Source organism: Dermacentor albipictus, chromosome 9 (assembly GCF_038994185.2).
Source record: "Dermacentor albipictus isolate Rhodes 1998 colony chromosome 9, USDA_Dalb.pri_finalv2, whole genome shotgun sequence".
NCBI lineage: Eukaryota > Metazoa > Arthropoda > Arachnida > Ixodida > Ixodidae > Dermacentor > Dermacentor albipictus.
Window position 1 is genome coordinate 30,704,471 of NC_091829.1, and position 23,226 is coordinate 30,727,696.

General features: G+C 46.7%; 1 protein-coding gene across 1 annotated transcript in view; it reads right to left on the reverse strand.

Annotated features, from left to right (window-relative positions):
- Window positions 1-5,857: 5,857 nt before the first annotated feature.
- The window catches only part of LOC135912742 (probable maltase-glucoamylase 2), a 45,198-nt gene continuing 27,829 nt past the window's right edge, over window positions 5,858-23,226 (reverse strand). The window contains exons 12-24 of the mRNA XM_065445273.2: window positions 22,695-22,824; window positions 21,863-22,004; window positions 20,881-21,014; window positions 20,149-20,183; window positions 19,930-20,046; window positions 18,604-18,752; window positions 17,895-17,979; window positions 16,540-16,593; window positions 14,523-14,653; window positions 13,966-14,051; window positions 12,475-12,524; window positions 9,969-10,121; window positions 5,858-6,115 (exon numbers count right to left, since the gene is read on the reverse strand). Coding sequence (XP_065301345.1) covers window positions 6,023-6,115; window positions 9,969-10,121; window positions 12,475-12,524; window positions 13,966-14,051; window positions 14,523-14,653; window positions 16,540-16,593; window positions 17,895-17,979; window positions 18,604-18,752; window positions 19,930-20,046; window positions 20,149-20,183; window positions 20,881-21,014; window positions 21,863-22,004; window positions 22,695-22,824 — 1,359 coding nt within the window. The 3' untranslated portion in view covers window positions 5,858-6,022. The remainder of the gene's footprint in view (window positions 6,116-9,968; window positions 10,122-12,474; window positions 12,525-13,965; window positions 14,052-14,522; window positions 14,654-16,539; window positions 16,594-17,894; window positions 17,980-18,603; window positions 18,753-19,929; window positions 20,047-20,148; window positions 20,184-20,880; window positions 21,015-21,862; window positions 22,005-22,694; window positions 22,825-23,226) is intronic.

Below are 23,226 nucleotides of genomic sequence, written 5' to 3' on the forward strand. Positions count from 1 at the left end.
CATATGGGCCCTGAATAAGTGGTTTGGTGATTGCAGCTTACCATTTCTTTTTTAGATGTTACTGAGCGCGTTTTTTTTTCTGAGTGCGGGGGTGGGGGGAAGAGCAATTTAGCAGCCGCAAAATAGCAAAAGGTAGTTGATTTATTCGCCAACAGGCAGTTAAAGTTAACAAACCCCGTATTCAGGGCACGAAAGGGAAAAATCCTTATATAGTAAAGTGCAATTCAGCAGCAAGAAAATACAAAACACAATATCCCGTGCCCCAGTGAAAATAGGCACCACTAAACGCATTACTTAGGAAAGTACAATTTAGCAGCAAGATAATACCAATACATATTTTATTTCTTGGCCAACATGCTACGTTACAATCCACATAATTCCACCTTAATCCACATTAATTTAGCTCAATCCAACTTGCTCTAATCTCTTCCAACCTTAATCCACCTTACCGGAATTTGCATCAAGCTTAATCCAGTTTAATCCACATTATTCCACTTTAATTCAACTTTCTCCACCGTGCTCTAACTTTGCCAACCTTAATCCACATAAATTCACTTTAATCCACCTTAATCCACGTTGCTATATTGTGTACCAACCTTAATTCACGTAAATTCTCTTTACTCCACCCTTACGCCAATTAATTCACCTTCATTTGCCGTAATTAACTCTGTTTCACATTAGGACCGCTTACATTAACTTGTTCTATAGCTTCAGTTCGCTTCACTGTAATTCACAATATTTCCAGGTGCCCTACGAAATAACAGTTTCATAGCAAGAAAATACCAATATATGGGTAATATTACCGCCATCAGGTGATGCTATAACCAGCAGACAGCATACAAAGGGCCCCAGCGAAAATAGGTACTACCGAGCGCAATATCTACGACATTACAATTTAGTAGCGAGAAAATACCAATAAATAACTTCTTTTTCTCCAAAAGGGGACGCCACAATCAGTAAACTCTCTAGGATGGGCGCTACTGAGTGCATTTTTAGGAAAGTGCAATTTCGATGTAAGAAAATGTCAACAAATAGTGTATTTCTTCGTCAATAGATAGCGCTACAATCTGCAATCTCGTATTTCGGGCCCAAACGGAAAAAAAGGTGCTACAGGTCGCATCATTTTGAACGCTCCTTTTTTCAAGGGCGCCCTAAATATGGGATTTGCCGATTGTTGCGTCATCTGTCGGTAAATAAATGCATTATTTACTGGTATTTTCTGGCTTCGAAATTTCACTTTCCTAAAAATACAGTCAGTAGCGCTTATTTTACGGTGTTTGCTGATTTTAGCGTCATCTGTTAGCAAGTAAAACAATTTGTTGCTATTGTCTTGCCATTGCTCTGCATTTTAAATTAAACGCTCAGTAGCCCTTATTTTCGTTCGAAATCTGATTACGGGGCTCTGCTGATCGTAGCTTTACCTGTTAAAGGAAAAGGAAGCTACTTATTGTATTTTCTTCCAACTAAATTGCATTGAATAATGCAGTGGCTTTTAGTACGAAAGTATTACGTGTCCCATGAGGCAGAAATGCCGGCGTTGTCCGCAACGAACGGTACCGAAAAACAATGCGACCTCATCAGTGTCTTACAAATTAGACTACAAATTGTATAACAATGTAAATTAGTTGATATTATACCTTAATACACCTCAATCCACAATAATCGGCCTTTCCACAATTTGTACGAACCTGAATCCGCCTTAATCCAAATGAATTCACGTGAATCCACCATATTATTATTCGTACCAACCTTAATCCACTTTGCTCCACTTTAAGTGACCTAAACGTGTTCTACCTTGATTTCACTTTACTTCACTGTTATTCACTTTAATTAGCCACAATATCAACTAATTTACATTGTTATACAATTTGTAATCTATATTACTACTGACGTCCTACAAGAAGCTGATGACGTCGCATTGATTTTTGGTGTCATTCGTTGCGGACAACGCCGGCCTTTCTGCCGCATGGGACACGTAATAATTTCGTACTAAAAGCCGCTGCATTATTTAATGCAATGTAGAAAACACAATAAATAGTTCCAATAATTTTTCCGTTAACAGGTAAAGCTACGATGAGCAGAGCCCCGTAATCAGATTTCGAACGAAAATAAGGACTACTGAGCGTTTAATTTAAAATGCAGAGCAATGGCAAGACAACAGCAACAAATTGTTTTTCTTGCTAACAGATGACGCTAAAATCGGCAAACACTGTAAAATAAGTGCTACTGACCGTATTTTTAGGAAAGTGAAATTTAGAAGCCAGAAAATACCAGTAAATAGTGCATTTATTCACCAACAGATGACGCAACAATCGGCAAATCCCATATTTAGGGCCCCCCTTGAAGAAAGGAGCGTTCAAAATGATGCGACCTATAGCACCTTTCTTTCCGTTAGGGCCCAAAATACGAGATTGCAGATTATAGCGTCATCTGTTGGTAAAGAAGTACACTATTTGTTGACATTTTCTTGCTTCGAAATTGCACTTTCCTAAAGGTGCACTCAGTACCGCCCGTCCTAAAGAGTTTACTGATTGTGGCGTCTCCTTTTGGAGAAAAAGAAGCTATTTATTGGCATTTTCTCGCCACTAAATTGTAATCTCGTAGATATTGCGCTCGGTAGCACCTACTTACGCTGGGGCGCTGGATATGCTGTCTGCTGATAGTAGCAGCACCTGATGGTGTTGAAATAAGCTATATTTTAGTATTTTCTTCTTACTAAACTGTTATTTCGTGAAATATGCGCTCAGTAACACTGATTTTCGCTGAGACCCTTTGTATGCTGTCTGCTGGTTATAGCATCACTTGATGGCGGTGATATTAGCCACATATAGGTATTTTCTTGCTACGACACTGTTATTTCGTAAACAGTGTGCTCAGTAACACCGATTTTCGCTGGGGCCCTGGATATGCTGTCCGCTGATTGTAGCATCACTTGATGGCGGTGAAATAAACCATATACTGGTATTTTCTTGCTACTAAACTGTAACTTCGTAAACAATGCGCTCAGTAGTGCGTATTTTCGCTGCGCCCTTGGATATGCTGTCTGCTGATTGTAGCATCTCCTTATGGTGGTGCAATAAACTATACATTGGTATTTTCTTGCTACTAAGATTTAATTTCGTAAACAATGCGCTCAATAGTGCCTCTTTTCGCTGGGGCCCTGGATATGCTGCCTGCTGATTGTAGCATTACCTGATATATGGGGTTAAAATAAACTTTATGTTGATATGTTCTTGCTATTTAATTATACAAATAAGGTAGTGCCTTTGAGTGCGAATTAAAGCAACATAGCTCTGATGTGCCAGAAAAACCGGCGTTCTCCACGAGTGGTCCGAAAAATCAATGCGACGTCATCAGCTTATAACCTGGGTAGTAATGTGGAAGACCGCAAATGGTATAACAGCGTTAATTAGTGGTTACTATGGAAAATTGTCGCGAATTAAAGCGAATTACAGTGAAGCAGAGTGAACCGAAGTTAGAACAAGTAAGGCGTCTTAAGGTTAAATGAAATAAATTAGGAGAAAGTAAAATCAATGAAGGTGAATGAAAGTGAAATACGGTGAATTAAGGTGTATTCATGGGGATTATGTCGGATTAAAATGTATTAACCTGGATTAAGTTTGGCACTAGTTAGAGCAACGTGGATTACAGAGGATTAAGGCAGAGAAATGTTGTTGCAATTTAGTTCAAGGTGGATTTAAGTGAATTAAGGTACATTAAGGTTGGTACAAATTAAAGCGCAGTTGGCTAAGCTGCATTAAAGAGGTTTAATGTGGATTAATCTGGGTTAAGGCTGACACAAACTACAGTAAAGTAGAATAACGTTGGTACAAATTATAGCAAGGTGGATTAAGGTGTAATTAACGGAATTAAGGTTGGTAGAAATCAGAGAAATGTAGATTGAGCAGGATTGAAATGGATTAAGGTTGACAGAAATTACAGTAAAGTGGACTGCCACAATGGTCGTGATCTCGAGGGCTTTAACTTCTTCACCTTAAACCAAAGGTTCTGGGTTCGACTCCCATCACTGGTCATATGGGTTCGAGCACATTTCGAACCATCGGTAGTCATGCCAGCGCCACATTTTCCACCTCATGAGCCACACATTGCTTTAGCAATAAGCTATTTATTGTTATTTTCTTGCTACTAATTAAGCTCTTTCTTGTAGTTGCCATACCACACCTTATCCGCGCCTTGTAAGCAGAAGGCGAAGTTAGCCAACGTAATCGTCAGATACCATTTGTTGTGGGCACTTACACGCTCATTCGTGGCGATCCTGTCTTCCACGTCGAGGTGGTCGGTGCCGCAAAACGTTCCTGGATCCCGCGGCTGATTCAGCACAACCGTCGGGGTTGTAGGCGTTGATGTGGGCCGCGCCATTTCGGGTCCTCTTTCGTCCGTCATGCTGTCTATACAGCACTGGCCGGCGATTCGGCGACACATTTTGATTTCCAGGGCGATAGCGCAAGCTAAGTTGCATGCCCTGAAAGTATGTCTACGATTGAACGTCACAAAAGCACTCGCACGAGGCCTAGAAAACTAACCTATAGCAAGGCGCACGGGCGTCAGTGATTCGCAGATGAACAGCTTTTCGACACAAAGATTTGAAGTTCATTCGAACTTACCGTGCAATCCTTTGACAGAGGAGCCGTACAGTCCACACCGCTGGTTGCACCTTACAGCAGCGAAAAACGCTGTAAATGAAAGTTGCCGCCGGGACACAACCGCTCCGTCTCGCAAATCCGAAACCACCACAGAAATTGGGCCTGCGTCAGGCCCAGAGTTGTTCCATATTGAAATTTCTTTCTCTATGGTTGTTCTGTGAGGTTCGAGCTGAGCATTGCGGTCTTCCAGCGCGAGCGGTGGCTGACGGTAGAAGAGACGGAGGGGTCGGCAAGGGTCGGCTGTGCCTGACTTGTTTGTTGAATGCTGATATTCCCATAATATGTGATTAAGTGTGGCAACCTCGCCACACGATGTACATCTGTTTGTAGCATAGAGTTTCTAAATAAATACCCTAGAGGGAAATGTGGCGCTAGTGTCTACGGGGGTTCTCATGAGCGTTGCCTCAACCCAACGTTATTATAGTCTAGTAACGTTGCCTCAACCACGTGGCCTCAACCTAAATGGGAATGATAGGAAGTACCATAGAGTTATGGTAATCTATAGTATAGATTACCATAGTTATGCGCCTTAAGACTGTTTTTGCACTTATTAGTAACAAAGTAATTATTGAGCCATCAATATATACTTACAGACACACCCCGCACCAGAAACTCCAAACTTTAACCCCATGTTTTGCACGTACTGAAGTGTTCAAGTATTTCTTTGTTCCACAACTATTAGCAAATGGAACTCGATGCCGTACCCAATTGAACCTACTACTGATTGACGTTTGCTATTTTTTGCTTCTGTCTATTCGAATGATTCTGTATACCTGCTTGGACCTGCGCATCCTGTACCTGCTTGGACTTGCAGTGGGACTTTCTCTGGAACTCCTAGCTTACTATTTTTTATGCAATAAAAGTGCATCCTCAACACTACGTAAAACTTTACAACTGTTGCTGTCACTTCCTGATAATGGGCGGCTCGTCAGACGTCATACCGTTGTTTCTTTGAACATGAGCAAAAAAATCTCACAAGAGATCGCTGACGACAGTGCCGTTATGAGACCTCCAGGATCAGTATTCGTGTGAAATGACGATCTGACGCAAGGACAAAATACGAGTGCAAAATAAAACCATAGGTGAAGAAACGCTATATAAAGGGAACTTAAAGGGGAGAGAGAGAGAGAGAGAGAGTCCTTTTGTGGAAGAGAGGATCGATGTCGAGAAGGCGGAGATTGCGCTGGCCAATGTTTGTTCCCGCAGAAGTTCGGAATCTCCTTGTTTTATTTGCGCATCTCGCAACAGCCGTGGCTGGAGAGACCGGTCACTCTCGAATTTTCGTCGCGGAGGCCCACGGTGGCATTTTGCGTGGCCTCGCGACGTTGCCAGACTGCTATTTCCGATGCTCCGTCATGTCACGTGACGCATCTGTGTGCCTCGCCTTCCCACTCGACGCTGTGCTCCGCATTGTCCAAGTGCAGGCTAAGCTGGACCTTGAACTCGTACACCTGCGCAGACGAACGCAGTACGTGTAGCGCCGACAGTTCTTTTATTATTATTTATTTATTCAACACCGCAAGCCGCTTAGAACGACAGAAAGCTGAGCTGAGTTGGTAAGGATTCATTATGCAAAATAGAAGTGAGGCGTGCAGACAGGACACAAGAGTAGAGAAGTGAACAACGCGAACGCCGACTATCAACTGATATCGACTATCTTTCATTTTTTCGCCTCAGTGCTCCCTTCAGTTGATAGTCGGCGTTCGTGTTGTCCACTTCTCTACTCTTGTGTCCTGTCTGCACGCCTCACTTCTATTTTGCATAATGAACCGCAAGCAGATTTCCGATGGCCAAGGAAGGAGTAGTCTACAAGTACATAGGAAATACGAGGCTATCACAAATCACGCAAGGCGCAACGTTCAGGAATATGGTAACAAGGAGACAGGGTAACAAAAGTCGAGGAACAATTGCAGGCGCGTATGAGGTAACTGACCGAAATGACGGTGCATGTGTCAACCCGACAACGGGAAAAACTATATCAGAACTTGCTGAGAGCTATAGTTGGTGCGTAGTTGAAGTTTTAAGGAGTTTCTGCTTCCTTGCTATGCCGAACAAAGGCCTATCGCCTGCAGGTAAGGTGTTAACAGTTTCTGATTTAAAAACGCGAACTCTTTATTGAGATGAGACCGATGGATCATTTCAGGTTTTCTTATTTTCTGTTTCGGCTTACAGTTTTTCTGGTTGTCCGTCTGGCGCATGTGCCTTTCCGATGAAGAAGCGTTAGTTGTTGATCCAGCCTTCGTCCCTATACTTCTATATCTCTGTGCTTTCGTTTAAATTTGCCGGCTCCTCCCGCCCTTGTGCGATGAGCAAACTCGCCCAGCAATGCCTGTATAAATGGAGCCGCTTCTTACGTACCCCTAAAGCACGCAGATCGCTTAATGTGATACCGCGATATGTTCAGCGGTGCGATTCTTGAGGCGTGACATTTGAAGTTGTTGGGAAAACATATACCGTGTTACAACGTTAGATAGCAACTCGCCAAATTCGTAAAGTGGTACCGGACCAAGCGCACTCCGTTTCAACTTATGCGCACGGACAGACAGAAAACGATCGACGGCGCCATTAGGCGCCAGGACATACGGTGGCGCCATCTACTGGAAGAGCACCACTGACGAGGTGTATACGAGGGTTAAGTAGGGCGCACTCTTCGTATACCTCGGCTACAGGCGTTCAAATAAAGCAACGCACGAGGGCCCTCCTGGGAATTTCTACAATTGCACTGAAAACAAGGTAATTCGGTAACTAACAGGTAACAGTTTGCCCTGGGCAAACTGCAAATGCAGAACCCTACACGCCGTATCTCCAGATGCACGGCCTGTGCGCGGTATAGTCGAAATGAAGTCCAGTGAGCGGGTTTATATTTTTTAATTTTACCGGAAAAGAATTGCAAGCACATATATTCGCGTTGCACGCTGTCTATAAAACAGCAGTCAATGTCGTCTCAGAGCCGCGATCGGACGGATTCTTAACGAGTGCTTACACTCGCGCATTAGTTCCTAACTTCCGCCCCAATATTAAGAAGTAATACTTAATTTTTCTGCATCTGAAAAAATGACCAGCGCTTCCCCTACCGGAAAACAGAGGTAATTAAGCGAAGCTTGTCCTGCACGCAGCTGACCTTCGTCACGGTTAACTAACCCACAGGTAACGGTGCCGGATTGCTTCGGCCTCCCGCTCCCTCAGCTCGGGATCTTCTCGTTGCTGTCCGATTGCCTGGGTTCGGGCGGCTCTAACGGCTAGATCGGTGCGCCGGCGGCGAGTTCTCGCCGCCGCTCGTCGAAGGCTGCCTGTTCCTCGGGGGGAACGCTCAACGCGTGGCCCTCCTATCCGTTTTCCGAGACTGAACTGAACGAAAACTATAAGCCGGCGGCAGCGTGCGCGAAACCCTTTCCTGCCCTTTCCCTCCCCGGCGGAAGCGAAACGGCTCTGATTGGTTGCGGGCGTGACGTGAGCGCGCGACTATGCAGCTGGAATCCTCGCTGATGACTCATGCCCAGGGTTGCCAGATCGCTCCAACCACGGGTAACCAAATTGGCCTCCGCAGTAGCCCAAATGTAGCCAAAAGCGAAAATTTCGGGTAGCCCAAAAGTAGCCAAAAATCTCCCGTCTTTTTGTGAAGTCGTTTCTTAAGCATACTGAATTAATTTGCGGAAAGAATACCTACATATTAGTTTTTCCACGCTTGACGACGCATGACCTCCGCGCGCATCGTCACGGAGGCCATGCGGCACGGAAAACAGATGCTGCACAATCGCAAGAAGTGCAGAAACGCAGGCATGCATGCAGGCAAATTAATGATAAGGCAAATGCGTTCTTCGTTGAAAATGCACTGTTCTATTTTCCCCAGAACACCAAAAAAATCACGAAAAGCACCACACAAAAATAGCACCGCGCAATAAACACGCTAAGCAATGGCATGCATTCAGGTGTTCAGTACTATTACTTACAGCTCATGATAATTTCGATTAACACCACACAACGCACTAAACGAAAAACTACAAAAATTGCAAGACAAAGTCCAACACAATAGATGGCGGTTGGTACAAAATCTAGTACGATATATAGACATAAATTAGCATGCTACGATTAAGCATCACGAGCTTATTGCGAAGTGAATCTGCTTGGTCCATACAAAATGTCACGAGCTGAAACGGGACAAAAATTCTTGGCCCGGTTTAGAATCCTTGCAGCAGCCTCCGTTCCTGGCCAGGCCAAACTTCACGTGGAGGAGCGCTACCATTGTCTCGTTCGACATTCTACTTCGAAGGTCGGTTTTAATGAGCGAGACCTGGCTGAATTAACACTCGTTCGACGGCGGCATTTGATACGGGTAGCGATATAGCAAAGACAAAAGGAGGGTTTGGAGTTGTGTAGGGAACGGATATACTTGTGGTGCCTGTGGGGTAACGGAAGAGGATATGTTCTACGTTGGCGTTGGAGGAGCAGCAATTTGGACAGGAAGGGTCCGTCCGAATTGCCGCGTAGACGCCATGCGGCAGACAGAAAATTCGGCAAATTTCGGTTAGGTTAAGCTCGGTGTTCTCCCTAGGCTGCTGAGCACGAGGTCACGGGATCGAATCCCAGTCACGGCGGCCGCATTTCGATGGGGGTGAAATGCGAAAACACCCGTGTACTTAGATTCAGGTGCACGTTAAAGAAACACAGGTGGTCAAAATTTCCGGAGTCCTCCACTACGGCGTGCCCCATAATCAGAAAGTGGTTTTGGCACGTAAAACCCCATAATTTAATTAAATTTCAGTGTTCTCCCTCCGTTCTAGCGCCGAGGTCGTTATTTCGCAGATGGAGACGTGTTTCCTGAGGCCAGCTTTCTTAATTAAAATGATCAAAAGGCCGCGATCCTTGACCTTTTGACATGCATATGTGTTCTATCGCAGAGCTTGCAAATTTTGATTTTGTAGCAGACGCACTCAATTTCTTTAACCTGCTGTCGTCTGCCATTTTGATTCCAGCGTGCTTTTCATTTGTGCTTAACTCATTTTACCTTTTTTTACACAGGAAAAAGATGTAGCCCAGAAATAGCCACATAGCCGAAAGGCAAATCGTGACGCCAACTCGGACAAAAAGTAGCCCAATTTGGCTAGTAATAGCCCAATCTGGCAACCCTGCTCACGCTCCGGCGCAGCTGTCACCTCATCAAACCGCCTTTTCCTGCAGCTGCTCTGTTCTGGGAGCAACTGTTTTTTTTTTTTTGGTGCTTGACCACCGTCAACGCCACCGAAACTAACGAATACAAAATTCGCTTGAAAAACCTCCTAATGGCGTGAAATGAGCGGTCAAGACCTTGTTCCCGATCGGAGCTATGGAATTTCGCTGCTGCTTCTCATCCACGTAGAGCTGGGTGGGCGCGGTCTCCTGGCCCACCATCACAAGGCTTCCGATGATGAGAGGCACGGGTGCAGTGTTCTTGTGCAGCCGGCTAATAGTCATCTGACACTGTAAAAAAATTAATACTGACGATTAACCTTTGCTCGTTAAGGATGGCTCATTGGGTAAAGGGATAGGGTGGCGAAGACATGGGACAAGCCGTCGAGACTTGCTTCGCACTATATAGAGATCGACCATGCGGAAGATGACCGACTTCACGGCGAACAGAGCGAAAAGACAGGACGCGATATCTTTTCGCACTGTTCCACAAATGGACAACAACAGTTCGCCCCATTTTCAATAACAGGGCGAATGCGCGTTATTGTTTTTTTTTTCTATGGACCGCCTGTGGCAGTTAGCGCCGCAGTTACACCTCTTCATGTGGATTACTCGAAGAGGAGGCCACGCTGATACTGACACAACAAATATCAGCGTTCAGTTTTCTAAGCAACAAAATTCAACCAACACAGGGCGAGGCAATATATGATAAAGTCTCCAAATACGCTTCTCCACACACCTTCCGCGCAATGCAGCAAAGGCGAGGGCTCCTGTCAGCCAGTCATTGACGAGAGCCTGCTGCTCAGACAAGTGATGATTCGCCCATTGTGCGCTACTATAATCCGCCTTTGATCGCCGAGGGCAGCTTTCTCGACTATCCCTCGGCGCACAACAAATAAAGATAACTTTCAGCAGCGCAATATACTCTCTTGCTAGTCTTCATTTGCTCGAAAAGTACATCTAAAGGCCCACGAAGGGCCTCCTGAAAACGATTACGCTCCTGAAATAGCAAATAGATGAATTTATTTAGTGCAGACACTCGGGGGGGGGGGGTGCTAATTCTGGTCACTGACAAAATCCGCCATATTGTCGAATCCGCCACCTTGTCAGCTCTGATTGGCCCGGATGGCTGCTATTGCCTCTACGATTGGCTCCAAACGCCGACATTATTGCGTAATTAGACAAGATGGCGGAATTTGAAAGTACGAACCTGGAAGTAGTTCGTAGCTAACATTATTTGCATCAAGAGCATTTTTGAGCATCTGTTCAGATTTATTCCAAGTTTCATCATCTCCTATCCTGTTTTCAGGTCTAAGAGCAATCTTGACAGCAAAATCATTAAAACCAAAATCTTTGTATACTCCAAAACACTGCTGTACCCGGTGTGGCGAAATTAACCCCACGTGTACGATAATGCTGAGCGAAAACAATACACAAATGGTGATGTCACGTTGAGGTAGCAGTAAAGAGAAAAAGAATGATTGCAGCTGTGTTAGTAAATAACCCTTGCACAATACCAAGAAAAGCCACTCCTATCCCGAGAAGACGCTTGGAACGCCAGAAAAGAAGCAACAACGAAAGCTGGGTGGCGACGCCATCTTGAAATTCTCGCGCAAGCTCGCCATGACGTCATTGGTTTTTGACGCCGTCTGCCCGAGCTTAGCTAATTTATTTATCGGTAAAAATCGACTACATTCTAATGGTTATTCAACCTATTAGCGCGCAATCAACGAAAGTAGAGTTATTGAAAAATACTTTATCAATCCAAACTGATTCAATGTTTCTATTTATGGTCCTCTTAGGACAGGTCCCCGTCAAGTCCTGCTGTGGCGACGTCTCGTCGATCGCACATCCAGTTATTTTTGTATTCATAGGATAAGGTCTATGCTCCGTTCGACACATGGCAGTCAACGCCGTGGAAGCAACGCAAGTAGTTCGGTCAAGAAAAGTTGTATCACTCCGCGCGCTACGTCCACGCTTCGCTGCGCGCCAACAGCGTTCGCTCGCGCGAGCATGCACGTGAGGCTTCTCACGATGGGTCGCAAATAAAAAAAAAACCGAAAAGAACAAAAAAAAAATAAGAATGATCTAAGACAACGCATCAGCAGCCGTATGTCACATTGTGTTCGTTTCTAAGGTTTATTAAAACTTGTTTCATTCAATACTGATTCTATATGTAAAAAGCAGTTGCGCACAATGGCGGTCAAGAAAACAAAAACAAACATAGAACTATATTCCAAGGGCGAACGAAGCCAGTGCAAGAAGTGTCCCTAGCCTCCACAGCGTTGACTGCTACACATGGAACGGAGTATCACACTGCAAAAGAACGATGAAAACAAGTTTGAATGCCGCAAGAACAACGACTTCACGTTAATGGCACCATGGTCACCATGGTGTTTCATAGTAAATTTGGCTTTTATTCTCTCCGCTGCTAGGCACTTTGTTTTCTCTCTCTCTCTCTCTTTTCCTCGTTTTCCCGACCCAACAAACAGAGACTTCTGAAGACGGGTCTATACCAGTGTATTCTGAGTTTGTGTTTTTGTTCAGAACCACGTCTTGCAGTTTCCAAAACGAGAATACGCTATGGTCTTGCGACCGAAGCATGGGTTCGCAAGATTTCTAAAAGACAGTTTCCTTCACTTACAGCGGCGACGTGGAACCGGAAGTAATCGTAGGCACCGGTTTCGATGTTTCCTGTTGAAAGAGAAGTGTAGATTCGGGTAAACAACCGGACATAAACTGACGATGTATCAGTTCTTGATATCCCAGAGCGTTCCCTTCCTATACAGTCAATTACTGCTATTGCAACTTGTGCGTTGACGTATAGTCGAGTTCTGGTTAGATTTTTTTTTGTTACTTCGATGAACACCGTTCGTGACAATACACCCTAACAAAACGTAAATGAATCACGGAAAAGGAATCCTTGGTCACTGCGTGAAAATGAAGGGGAAAAAAAATCGCAAGGACCAGGTTCCCATTAACTTGCCATGCGAACTTTTTTTAGTGTTCTCATGGCCTAAAAAGGGCGCTAATAGAAGCGAAGTGGAATTAACCATAGAAGTTAGCTTAATTTTGTCACAACGGCGTCACATGAATTGTGACAACACTTGAGTACGTAGCACACCTATATTAAAATAACCTTCATTCACAAGTTAAGTTCTAAGCGAACCCAACCGTTTTATTGAATACTTTAATGAAGTCTTCATTAACTTCGGATCTTGTCGTCAAGTACGTATGAACCGTAGTAAAAAATATTTAGAATTATTACATGATACATTTATTTAAAGACATCTTCTGGTCATGACAGCATTCGTGTGCTTCCTTTCGAAGCTACGCAGAACGAGCCTCAAAATACCTGATGCTAATTTATGAAAAATCGTTTGAAAGCGAACAGGTTCTTGGGCAGTGGAAAATCCTTGAAGTCATTCTCAAGACCCGGTGGCCGTCGGTATATCGTGCCCTAGCTCTCACATACACAGCTCTCAAAATTTGCTAACGAAATTTTTAACATACTGCATTAAGATAAACTTGCTACAAGAACTAGTAACAGCCATTTGGACAAAACATGAACTTTTGTTAGCAAAGCTATCTAAACGGCTGGTAAATCGGCTGTTTCGCTGCGAACACCGCTACTTCGAAAGTTTAATACATCACACTCGGTCATCTCAAAAGATTAAGTTCTGTCAGCTTGAGCTTAACACGGAGTCACAAGATGTCGTCATCTCGGTACAATGCTGTTGGTTATACGTGCACGCTCGGCTAATGATCACAATATACTAAAATTAAAATTAAATTATAGGGTTTCACGTGCCAAATCCACTACCTGATTACGAGGCACGCCGTAGTGGGAGACTCCGGCAATTTGTACCACCTGGGGTTCTTGCACCTAAATCTGCACGTGCTCCTAAATCTAAGCCCCACGGGTGTTTTCGCATTGCGCTCCTATCGAAATGCGGCCGCCGCGGTCGGGATTCGATCCCGCCACCTCGTGCTCAGCAGCCCAGCACCCCCAATGTATTCTGGCGAGTGCAGAAGTTCAACCGAAAACTGATCGATCGAAACTAAGACTATCCAGGCTTCCGTATACGGTGCCTACTCATCACGAGGTCGTTGACGTGTTTCGAGATCCACTCACGTTTCCCGACGCCATCGTCCCAAAAGAGAGTACCGGAGGCCTTCCCGTTGTGTGGGTACACCACCAGGGTGACGGTTTTGTTGAGCCTATACGAGGAAGAAAGCAGATTTCGTAAGACACGACGTTAACGTGTAAGATAGGCTTTGTGCTGCCACTGTGGAAATGAGGCATCGGCGCCACAATGTGGTTTGTAATACGCAGTCAACGCGGATGATAAAAAAAAAATGTATTCACGCCGCATTGCAACATGCAAGCTACGTTCTCCACCGCTAAGCCGTCTCTTGGCCATAACAAAGGCCTATCAACGTTTGAGAACGCTAATGTAACTAATACATACGCTATTGCATTGAAGTGCTGCCACTGTCGTCTGCCTGCGGTGCAGAATGTCGTCGCACAACGGCGGCAACGACCGCGGCGGCGCAGACGAAATTAACTGTGCCCATCAACGCCGTCACGTTTAACATGTTCCATTCCTCTCACTGCAGGAATCGCGGCATGTGACGCCAGTGCTCATTCACACCTAGGCGGAATCGCCTCTACGCAGTGCCTATATATACCTGTCGCGCGTGTTCGGTCCCGGGGTCTGCGTCGGGAGCACGGAACCTGCCCGAACATACAGCGGCGTCGGCGTTTTCAGCGTGAGCCAGTTGTGAACCATGTACTCGCCCGTGCTCAGGAACGGTGTGTTCTGGGTAAGCGAAAACCGTTATTAACGTATGCGTACACTATCTATCTATCTATCTATCTATCTATCTATCTATCTATCTATCTATCTATCTATCTATCTATCTATCTATCTATCTATCTATCTATCTATCTATCTATCTATCTATCTATCTATCTATCTATCTATCTATCTATCTATCTACCTATCTATCTATCTATCTATCTATCTATCTATCTATCTATCTATCTATCTATCTATCTATCTATCTATCTATCTATCTATCTATCTATCTATCTATCTATCTAAAAAAAGAAACAAAGATACTGCGAGCGATACTATACGCTTGTCGGCACGTTGCCTTGTAACATACGGGAAATGGTATAGTTTTACGCGTGTACTTTCCCATTCATGTTACTGAGGTGAAAGTAGTGTATACGACGACACACGTAGAGAGATACACAGAGGCGGGGGAGGGGGGTGTGCATTTCGCAAGTGGATTCGCGAAATGGACTGTCCATTTATTGGATCGCGCACTCACTGGATAGATCTCGAAGCAGGTAGGGCAGGCGCCAATCGTCACCGCCGGCTCTCAAGCTCCATTGATTCAGCGCGCTGAGTCCGCGACTTTCGTTCCTTTTTTTATTTTTCGTCTTTGATTTTCAATAAACGCTATACGCGAGGTCAACCTCTGTGTTCGCTGACCTAGCCCTTAGGAGACCAGGCGTTACCGTACCCCACTTTTCTTTTTGGAATTGGATTTTATTACAAATTTGCGCATCTGGTATTACTTGATAAACACTCTGACATCTTTGATTGGCTTTAATCTTGTTACGCTACTTGCAGGAGCAGGATCTTTCCTGATGTTATTTTTAAGTTCCTTTACAGTTAAAGAATGAAGTTCGCCTGAGGAACATGAAAGAAAAAAAGAAAGAAAAATCACCAACGATTACGACACTTCCTAATGCCAAATTTGCGCGCACCCTTGTACGTGTTCTCATTTCGCGTGCCAATATCTTGTATTACGATTATATACGCACACGGTTTATATTAGGAAGAGAACGCTGTGAGTTGCGCGCTTTGTCTCCATACGGACGACGCGTGCTATTCTGGCGCCACATCGTAGCCATCGTCGCCGCACAGCCCGTCTTGCGCGGCACTACGCTTTTCTTCCCCCGCTTTCGTTTCACCAACGACGAGAGCGGCCCTTCGTGGCGTGGAAATGGTGCCACCAGTGTCAGCGGCGACAACACCCGAGGGAACGCCACGGACGTCGCATCCTCGCAGCCGCTCGCCATCGCCCCTTGCAGGAGCAGTAATCCCCCCCCATCGGAAGCACGGATGAGATCGCCCACGCGGCGGCGGATGCCGTGGCGGCCGGCAGCTCAGCGCATGCGCAGGCCGTTTCCCCTCCGCTCCGCCTCAACTTTCCGTCTCATGCTTTCACTGTAGCCTCCTCCTCCTCTATTTTCCTCCTCGCGCGCTCTTCACCTAGGGCTGCGCTCCGCGTTCGCTTTCACCTTTCGCTTTGCTCGTTCGCTCGGTTACGCCGAGGTACGACGCCGAGGCACGCCGACGCTCAACGCAGGAACGGGCGCTTTAGAGCTGCGCTCTAAAACGAACCACTCGTGCACTTAGATTTGGGTGCACAATAAAGAACCCCAGGTGAGCTTAAGTTATTCGGGAGCCCGCCGCTACGGCGCGTCACATAGCCCTGGTGTTGCTGCGGGACGTTAATCCAAGTCAATCAATCAATCAATCAATCAATCAATCAATCAATCAATCAATCAATCAATCAATCAATCAGAGTAGCGAGCTGTCGCCACACGCTCCGCTTTTTCCCGGGGCACGTCTTGCAAAATGGCAAAGTCAATTCGCCCAGGTTAGGCTCAAACTGTGCAACGACTTACGTCGTAGTACTCGTACCACAGTCCCGCAGGCAGGTAGAACGACATGTATGTGTACTGCGAGAGAAAAAGAGAGGGAAGCCAGAAGGGCTCATGCACTGATATTGAAAACGCGTTCAGTTTTGCGTGTTTTCCTCAACATGGTGATAACAGCATGTCACTGGTTATATATGACAAACAAACAAAAAAAAGCATGGTGGAAGTTCGCCTCACGTGTGCAATAGAGTTTCGAATTAAAAGCACCGGGAAAAAAATTACCTCGCTGTGCAGGTAACAAAAAGCCTTCAGCTGACATTTTCTGACCACTTTATCACTTTAGCATATCGCGACCCACCATACGCTGCCGGGATGCACAGATAGGCCAAGCGGGAGAGCGTTATTGCAGTTGCCCGCTCGCAGGTTGCTGCAGGAGGCGCCACATCGTGCGTTGCTAGGCTGTTCTATAACTACAGCGTACTGTGTGCAGTATTACGGGCTCAATAAGTCTACGAAAACCTACAAGCTGACAGGGTATTCTCTGCTGACTTAACATGGGTTTGGCGTATCTGGGATATGGCTATCGTAACCACTTGCAGAATGAGACGGTCGCTTAGGGGATTTGCTTGTATCCGAGCATGAAGATAGTATCAAATGCACTTATACATGCCGGGAACACGTACTAATAGTTAGCGACTTAGTGTACAATAAAAAAGAAGTATAATTACCCGCGAACGAATGGTGCTAAAGCTTGCGATATTTTACTACCAGTGTCATTTGGCAAATATGCGCTGACACGCGTGCACGGGATATCCGGAATGTTCGCGCACGCTCCAAGCTTCTGCCGCGCGCTTCATGTTTGAACGCTTTTGAAGAGAAATGCTTCTTCGCAGACTTCACGCGGGTTTTGTGTATCTGGAATCTGGCTATCTTGTAACTACTTCCAGATAAAAAGAAAAGAAGGGTCAAGCAAGCGTCGACGCCTAAGACAGGGTCGACGTACCTGCGCGTGAAATTCGATACGAATATGATAAGAAATTAATGAACAATGAACACGGAATAGAGACGAAGAGAGACAATCGAGAGATGCATTTGATGCAACCATCAAATAATTTTAAACATCACTGCGTAGACATGAGAAAGTCTTAGCGTGTCCTGTAATCCATTAGACAGAGGCAGATAAGGTGGTTTGCGCTCCCGAGCACCCACTATTCCACCTGATCTGCTGCGTTTGGCGGAATACCGGAAACGCTAAAATTCTCTATCTACCTTAACGTGAACACTTGTTTGGCCCACTCTTTTTTTTTTCGACCCCATAGAAATATAAGGTTACTTGTGGTAACTAAAGGCTAAAGAAAGAGCAAAAAAACGAAACATCTTACATTTCGTGTGATTGGCGAGATGAGCAGAGACTTGCCCCACATGAACTGCGCATCGATGCCGTACGTATGGGGTTCCTGCGGGAACCTGCATGCGGGGCAGGATGTCATCAGCGGAGGCGCAATTACGAATAACCAGAAGGCCGCAACCGCAGTGTACGTATATACAACATATATTGTCTCCTCAACAAGCAGATCCATTTCTGTGTATGGCCAACGAGCATGGATCGGCGCAAAACCACCGCCAAACCCTTTTCCCCCCGGTGACAGACTTTGGTCTCCAGGATAAAGGGCTCAGGCGAGTGAGCTCCTTATAAAAAAGGCAAAAAATTGTCGACGACTGATTGAAATGTTGAAAATTGAAAACTGATTGAAATGGCCATGATATCCTCGCAGTTTTTTTCTTCGTTTTTTACTCACAAGTGTGAATTTTGTTTCTCTCTCTCTCTCTCTCTCTCACTCACTCACTCACTCACTCACTCACTCACACACACACACACACACACACACACACACACACACACACACACACACACACACACACACACACACACACACACACACACACACACACACACACACACACACACACACACTCACTCGCTGCTGATAAACATTAGATGAGAGTCCAGTGCTGCAGTACATGTCGTGCGTTACTGATTCTACTCGCAATCGGCCCAAGGAGTCGCCCACGTGCGCGGAGTGTACTCACTCGAAGAACAGAGGCCTAACGACGGGCGTGCCGCTGCTGTGCGCCTCGTAGAAGAGCGTGTACAGGTAGGGCAGCAGCGTGTAGCGCACCTGCAGCGCCTTCCTCATCACGGCCTGCGCGGCCTCGCTGAACACCGCCGGGTCCTGGTCCTGGACGCAGGCGGGCAAATGGGCTCGGTGTCACAGGGTGCGCGAGCGGTCGCGGATTTTGCAAGCACTCCTCGCGTTTTGGTTCCTTTATATATTTCGGAAAACTAAAGTTGCCAGCTTAGGCCATATTGATTATTTTAGCATGAAATGTACTTTTTTTTTTAAAGCGAAGCCGCGAAACCCCTTGGACTTTGCTGACCGTGGCCGAGTAGTCCTCCGCTTATATGTGGGCCCCAGCTACTACACCTGCAGACGTGGCGGCTGCCGGCTCTGTTCTCTGCGTAATTACGTAGTAAACCAACCAACGGTACCTAGATATTTTCAGTGCAACAAATACACGCCTTAAGGCGCATTATAGGTGGCGTCTGAAAGACGACATGTATGGCGTATTTCCGGCTCCCGCATGCAACCAGCAAAATTATATAGCCTTTAATACATGCATTTGTTTATCCAGAGGGCGCCACTACTGGGGCACGGTGTTGCCGGAACCTCTCATTGACTCAATCAATGACTCAAGTGTTCAAGCAGGCGACTCGCCCCGTTTCAAAAGATATGCGAATAGATCATCATCGTAATCATCATCAACATTGGATTTGGACAGCAACTATTCTTTCACTTAAAGTGCATCTTTCTGTGCCTTCTTTCCCAGGGTTTGGAGCGTCAGCCCGGTCGGATTCTTGCTGAGTAAGGTGGTCCGGGTAAAATAGCAAGTATGGTCGCTCACAGCGCTCTTGTTTACTTCATAACAACATCGTCGTAGTTAGACTTGCTACTACGCTACGTTATTTTTCTCCTTGCCGTGACGTCAAAATAATCTCGGTGACGTCAAATCCGGCATTTTCAAACTACCTTAGGATATGATAAGGTATCTCATAAGCCCGCGTTTTCCAACCTTTGTACTTGCCGAGTGTCGTCATTGCACGAAGCGTGTGGTAAAGTTTCTATAACTTGTATTACGCGTTTCAGTACTACTTTAATATGTGGTGTCCAAATCCAGGCCCCAGCGACAGCTCTCTGAATAACGGGGGCACAGATCTCGCAGGCTAAGCTTTTGCTAACGGCATGCGCCGGAAGTTACTCGGGAGCCTAGAAACGTCATAGACGACACGTTTATAGACACGCTCTTTCATACGGCACAACTTTCGCGAGAAAACGCCCGTCGGACTGGCGCACTTACGACTGCTCCGATGTCGTTGTGGGATCTGCTGAACGGGTAGAAGGCGCCCAGCTGCATCCACCGGACGCACAGGTCCTCTGTGACGTTTCCGGAGAAGCCGCATATGTCAGCGCCTACCTGCAACGCGACAGGTTCGGGTCCGATGCACTTCCGCCGAGCACACAACGCCTCCGTGCGCTTTTGCCAAGGTTCCGTCCATCATGGCGGCCATTTACTTACGTACGGTATGCCGAACATGTTGAACTCCAGCATGCCTGAGAAAGAGAAGACCATTAGGAGACGGCCTGCTGGAAAACATGTGTCATTCGTGACAAGGTGCCCGTTCCTAAACGACACAAACGCTGCGAAGAACAGCCTGTAGATAAGCATGTCTAAATATAACGAGTCCCTTTCAATGCCAACGGAAGTCGGAAACTGGCGATGGCCGCGTGGTCAAAGGGTTTATCGATTTGTCGTGCCGAGCTACCCAAGACTTTCCGAGAAGCTGCGTACACCAACGAGCTGTGACCGACGCTTCGGGTAGTCCTGAGCAGTCAAGGACGTCATATCGAAGAGACCCAAAGACGGGTACCGCTATGGACCAATGCTCCGCTCATTTAGATTACCTCACATGCGTCATTAGTCGTCCTTTAAGGCGGTTGGGGCACAGAGCAAGATACTTCTTTCTCCGTGGTTTATTATTCGTGATATTACGACAGTCAGGTTCAGCAGGGGTGCGCGCAGCCAAAAAACACAGAATACATTTCATCTTTCAGCTCTGTTTGATCGTTAACCGCCACTGTGAACAGTAACCTTAGGCAGGAACACTTTGAAAACCTTCGAGCAAATATTAACTTTGTTTTCTATGGGTGTTATGTTATCATGAGCGGAATCCTGATCTGCGTTCCTGCAGCAATCCTTCTCAAATATGAAGCGGGCGAGGGAGAGAGAAGTGGCAGTAGCAGTAAATACCAATGATGGAGCGGCGGAGGTGTGTCCAGGTGCTTTGGTTGTCACCGAGCCAGTGCCCTCCGTACCGGCCGCTCGAAGGGTACGTCGACCGGCTGATGATCACCTGCCGCTCGCTGAGCACTTCTTCAAGGGCACTGCAAGAGTCGCCAAAACTTGACGTTTCGGCTCTGATCTCTTGAACAGGGTATCTGTACGGATATCCCGATACGACGTTTTATTTCTTGGCATTCATCAGCGATCTGTTCGGCTGATTATGCTTTAACCCGCGTACCAGACGGTGCTTTGTTGAAACTATCGATTACGTGAGTGGTTGATATAGGTGAAGTACACGTGCAGCAACACAAACGCGAAAATGACGAGGCCGCATGACGGCAATAGTTTCCGAGGCGTCTCTGGGGCCATGGACAATCACGCTACCAGAAATGCACGGACTAGTCCACGAAGATGTCATATATATCTCGTGTTCCTCACCGGCTTTCTGTAAGCCCTTGGGCGAAAACTTCGTTTTGGTTGGCTACAGTGGCGTAGCAACAGGGGGGGCCGGGGGGCCGTGGGCCCCGGGTGCACGGGGCCAGTAGGGGGGAGGGGGGTGTCATATACGTCTGAAGACACCCGAAAATTGTCGATATCCTCGCCTTCTTCGACTACACCCGGGGAGGGGGGGTCACAGAAGAGCTAAGGGCCCCGGGTGCCACACGACCTAGCTACGCTACTGGTTGGCTATCATCTACCCACCTACAACGTCGGAGACAAACATGGCACACGACACATGAGGAAGTAACAAGGAAGGCTTAGACCTACATAATACTTCCACCTAACTAACGCAGGCATAACACACGTATATGGGGCGTGCAACGAAAATCTGTGGTTCAAGCTAAAGACAGTGGCACATAACGACATTCAGTGTGGTTCCTTCGTACTCCTACGTGCACGAAGGCAACGTCATTTAACTTTAGGCAAAGTGATACAGCGTCAAGCGCACCTGTGCGTGGCGCGCATCTCGCTCCAGCCGTACAGGTTGTGCACGTCGTAGTGCCAGTAGCTCTCCGTGTCGCCCAAGCGGCCGCTCATGCACAGGGTGCGGTCGCTGAGACGGGCCTCCGGGCCGTACTGAGTCGCCGCCCCTGCAACAGGGACGCATTCGGGGTGTTCGCGCCGCAAATGCGACTAAAGAAGCGGGCTGATTCCGCTGGTATAAGGTTGAAATACGTATGCCCGCGGCTTGTGTTAGCGCTATGAAATCGGTATGAACGTTCGTCGCATGTGATTGAGTCAACCAAGACTGCACAGGTGTCAACCAACGGCACTCAACGAAATTTCAGTGGCATGCAGTTGCGAATCGGCCTACCGACTCTGCTGCCGATGAACTCGTTTCGGCGTATATATAGATCGACGCCTCTAAATGTGCGAAACACAAGCCGGAGCAGGCGATATAGCCATGGCGTAGTGAAACTCGTTCACTCGGTCTATATAGTATACAGCCGAACGCCTTTATAACGAAATGCTAGGGGCCCTCAGAAATAATTCGTTGAACAGGTCACTTAATTCACCGTAAAGGGCGCAAGACCAGTCGCAATGGAACCGGGACAGAATTATTCCTCCGTAATACAGTTGATTTCGTTGTATAAAGGCGTTCGTTGTACAGAGGCACACGACTGTACATACACGTATACAGTCGCGAATACTACAGTAACCCGCGAATAACATATATAGTATCCGCGGGTTCCGCTGCATTGGTAACATTGCAACTCGCTCTCTGACGACGCGATCGAGATTCCATACAGAAAATGGGCGGCAGACGCGGTTTCGCTCACTCGTCGGGTATGGCGGATCGTCGAAGATGGTCACGTGGCACTCCAGCTTCCAGTTCTTGAAGCACTTCTCGCGCACGGCGGGGCTCAGCGCGCCGCGGTTGGTGCTGAACTCGGCCGGTTCGTTCATGTCCTGCGGGGAACACCGATGCTAATGTAGGTATAAGCCTACACATCGGAGAGCTTTCAGTAAAGCCCTTCTGCCGTTTGCGCGAATGTATTCATGCGGGGCGCCTGCAGCCAGCAATAATTTCATACTACATCAAACTCTATACAGTCAACGCATACGTCCCCGCGAAGGCTTCAAGATCGAGCGCAGATCTTAGGCACCCGTTCCTGCGGCGAGCGACGGTGCGCCTCACCGTCGCTCGGCGTAATGGCTCATTCGCACCGGCGACTTGAGGAGGTCGCGCGACCATCTGAGACTCACGACCAAAAAGCGACCGAAGGCGCGACTGATGTTCACACCGGCAAGTCCGGCTGATAGCGCGACCCGCAAGTCGCAATCCCGGAGATTATCGATCTCAGCGAGAAC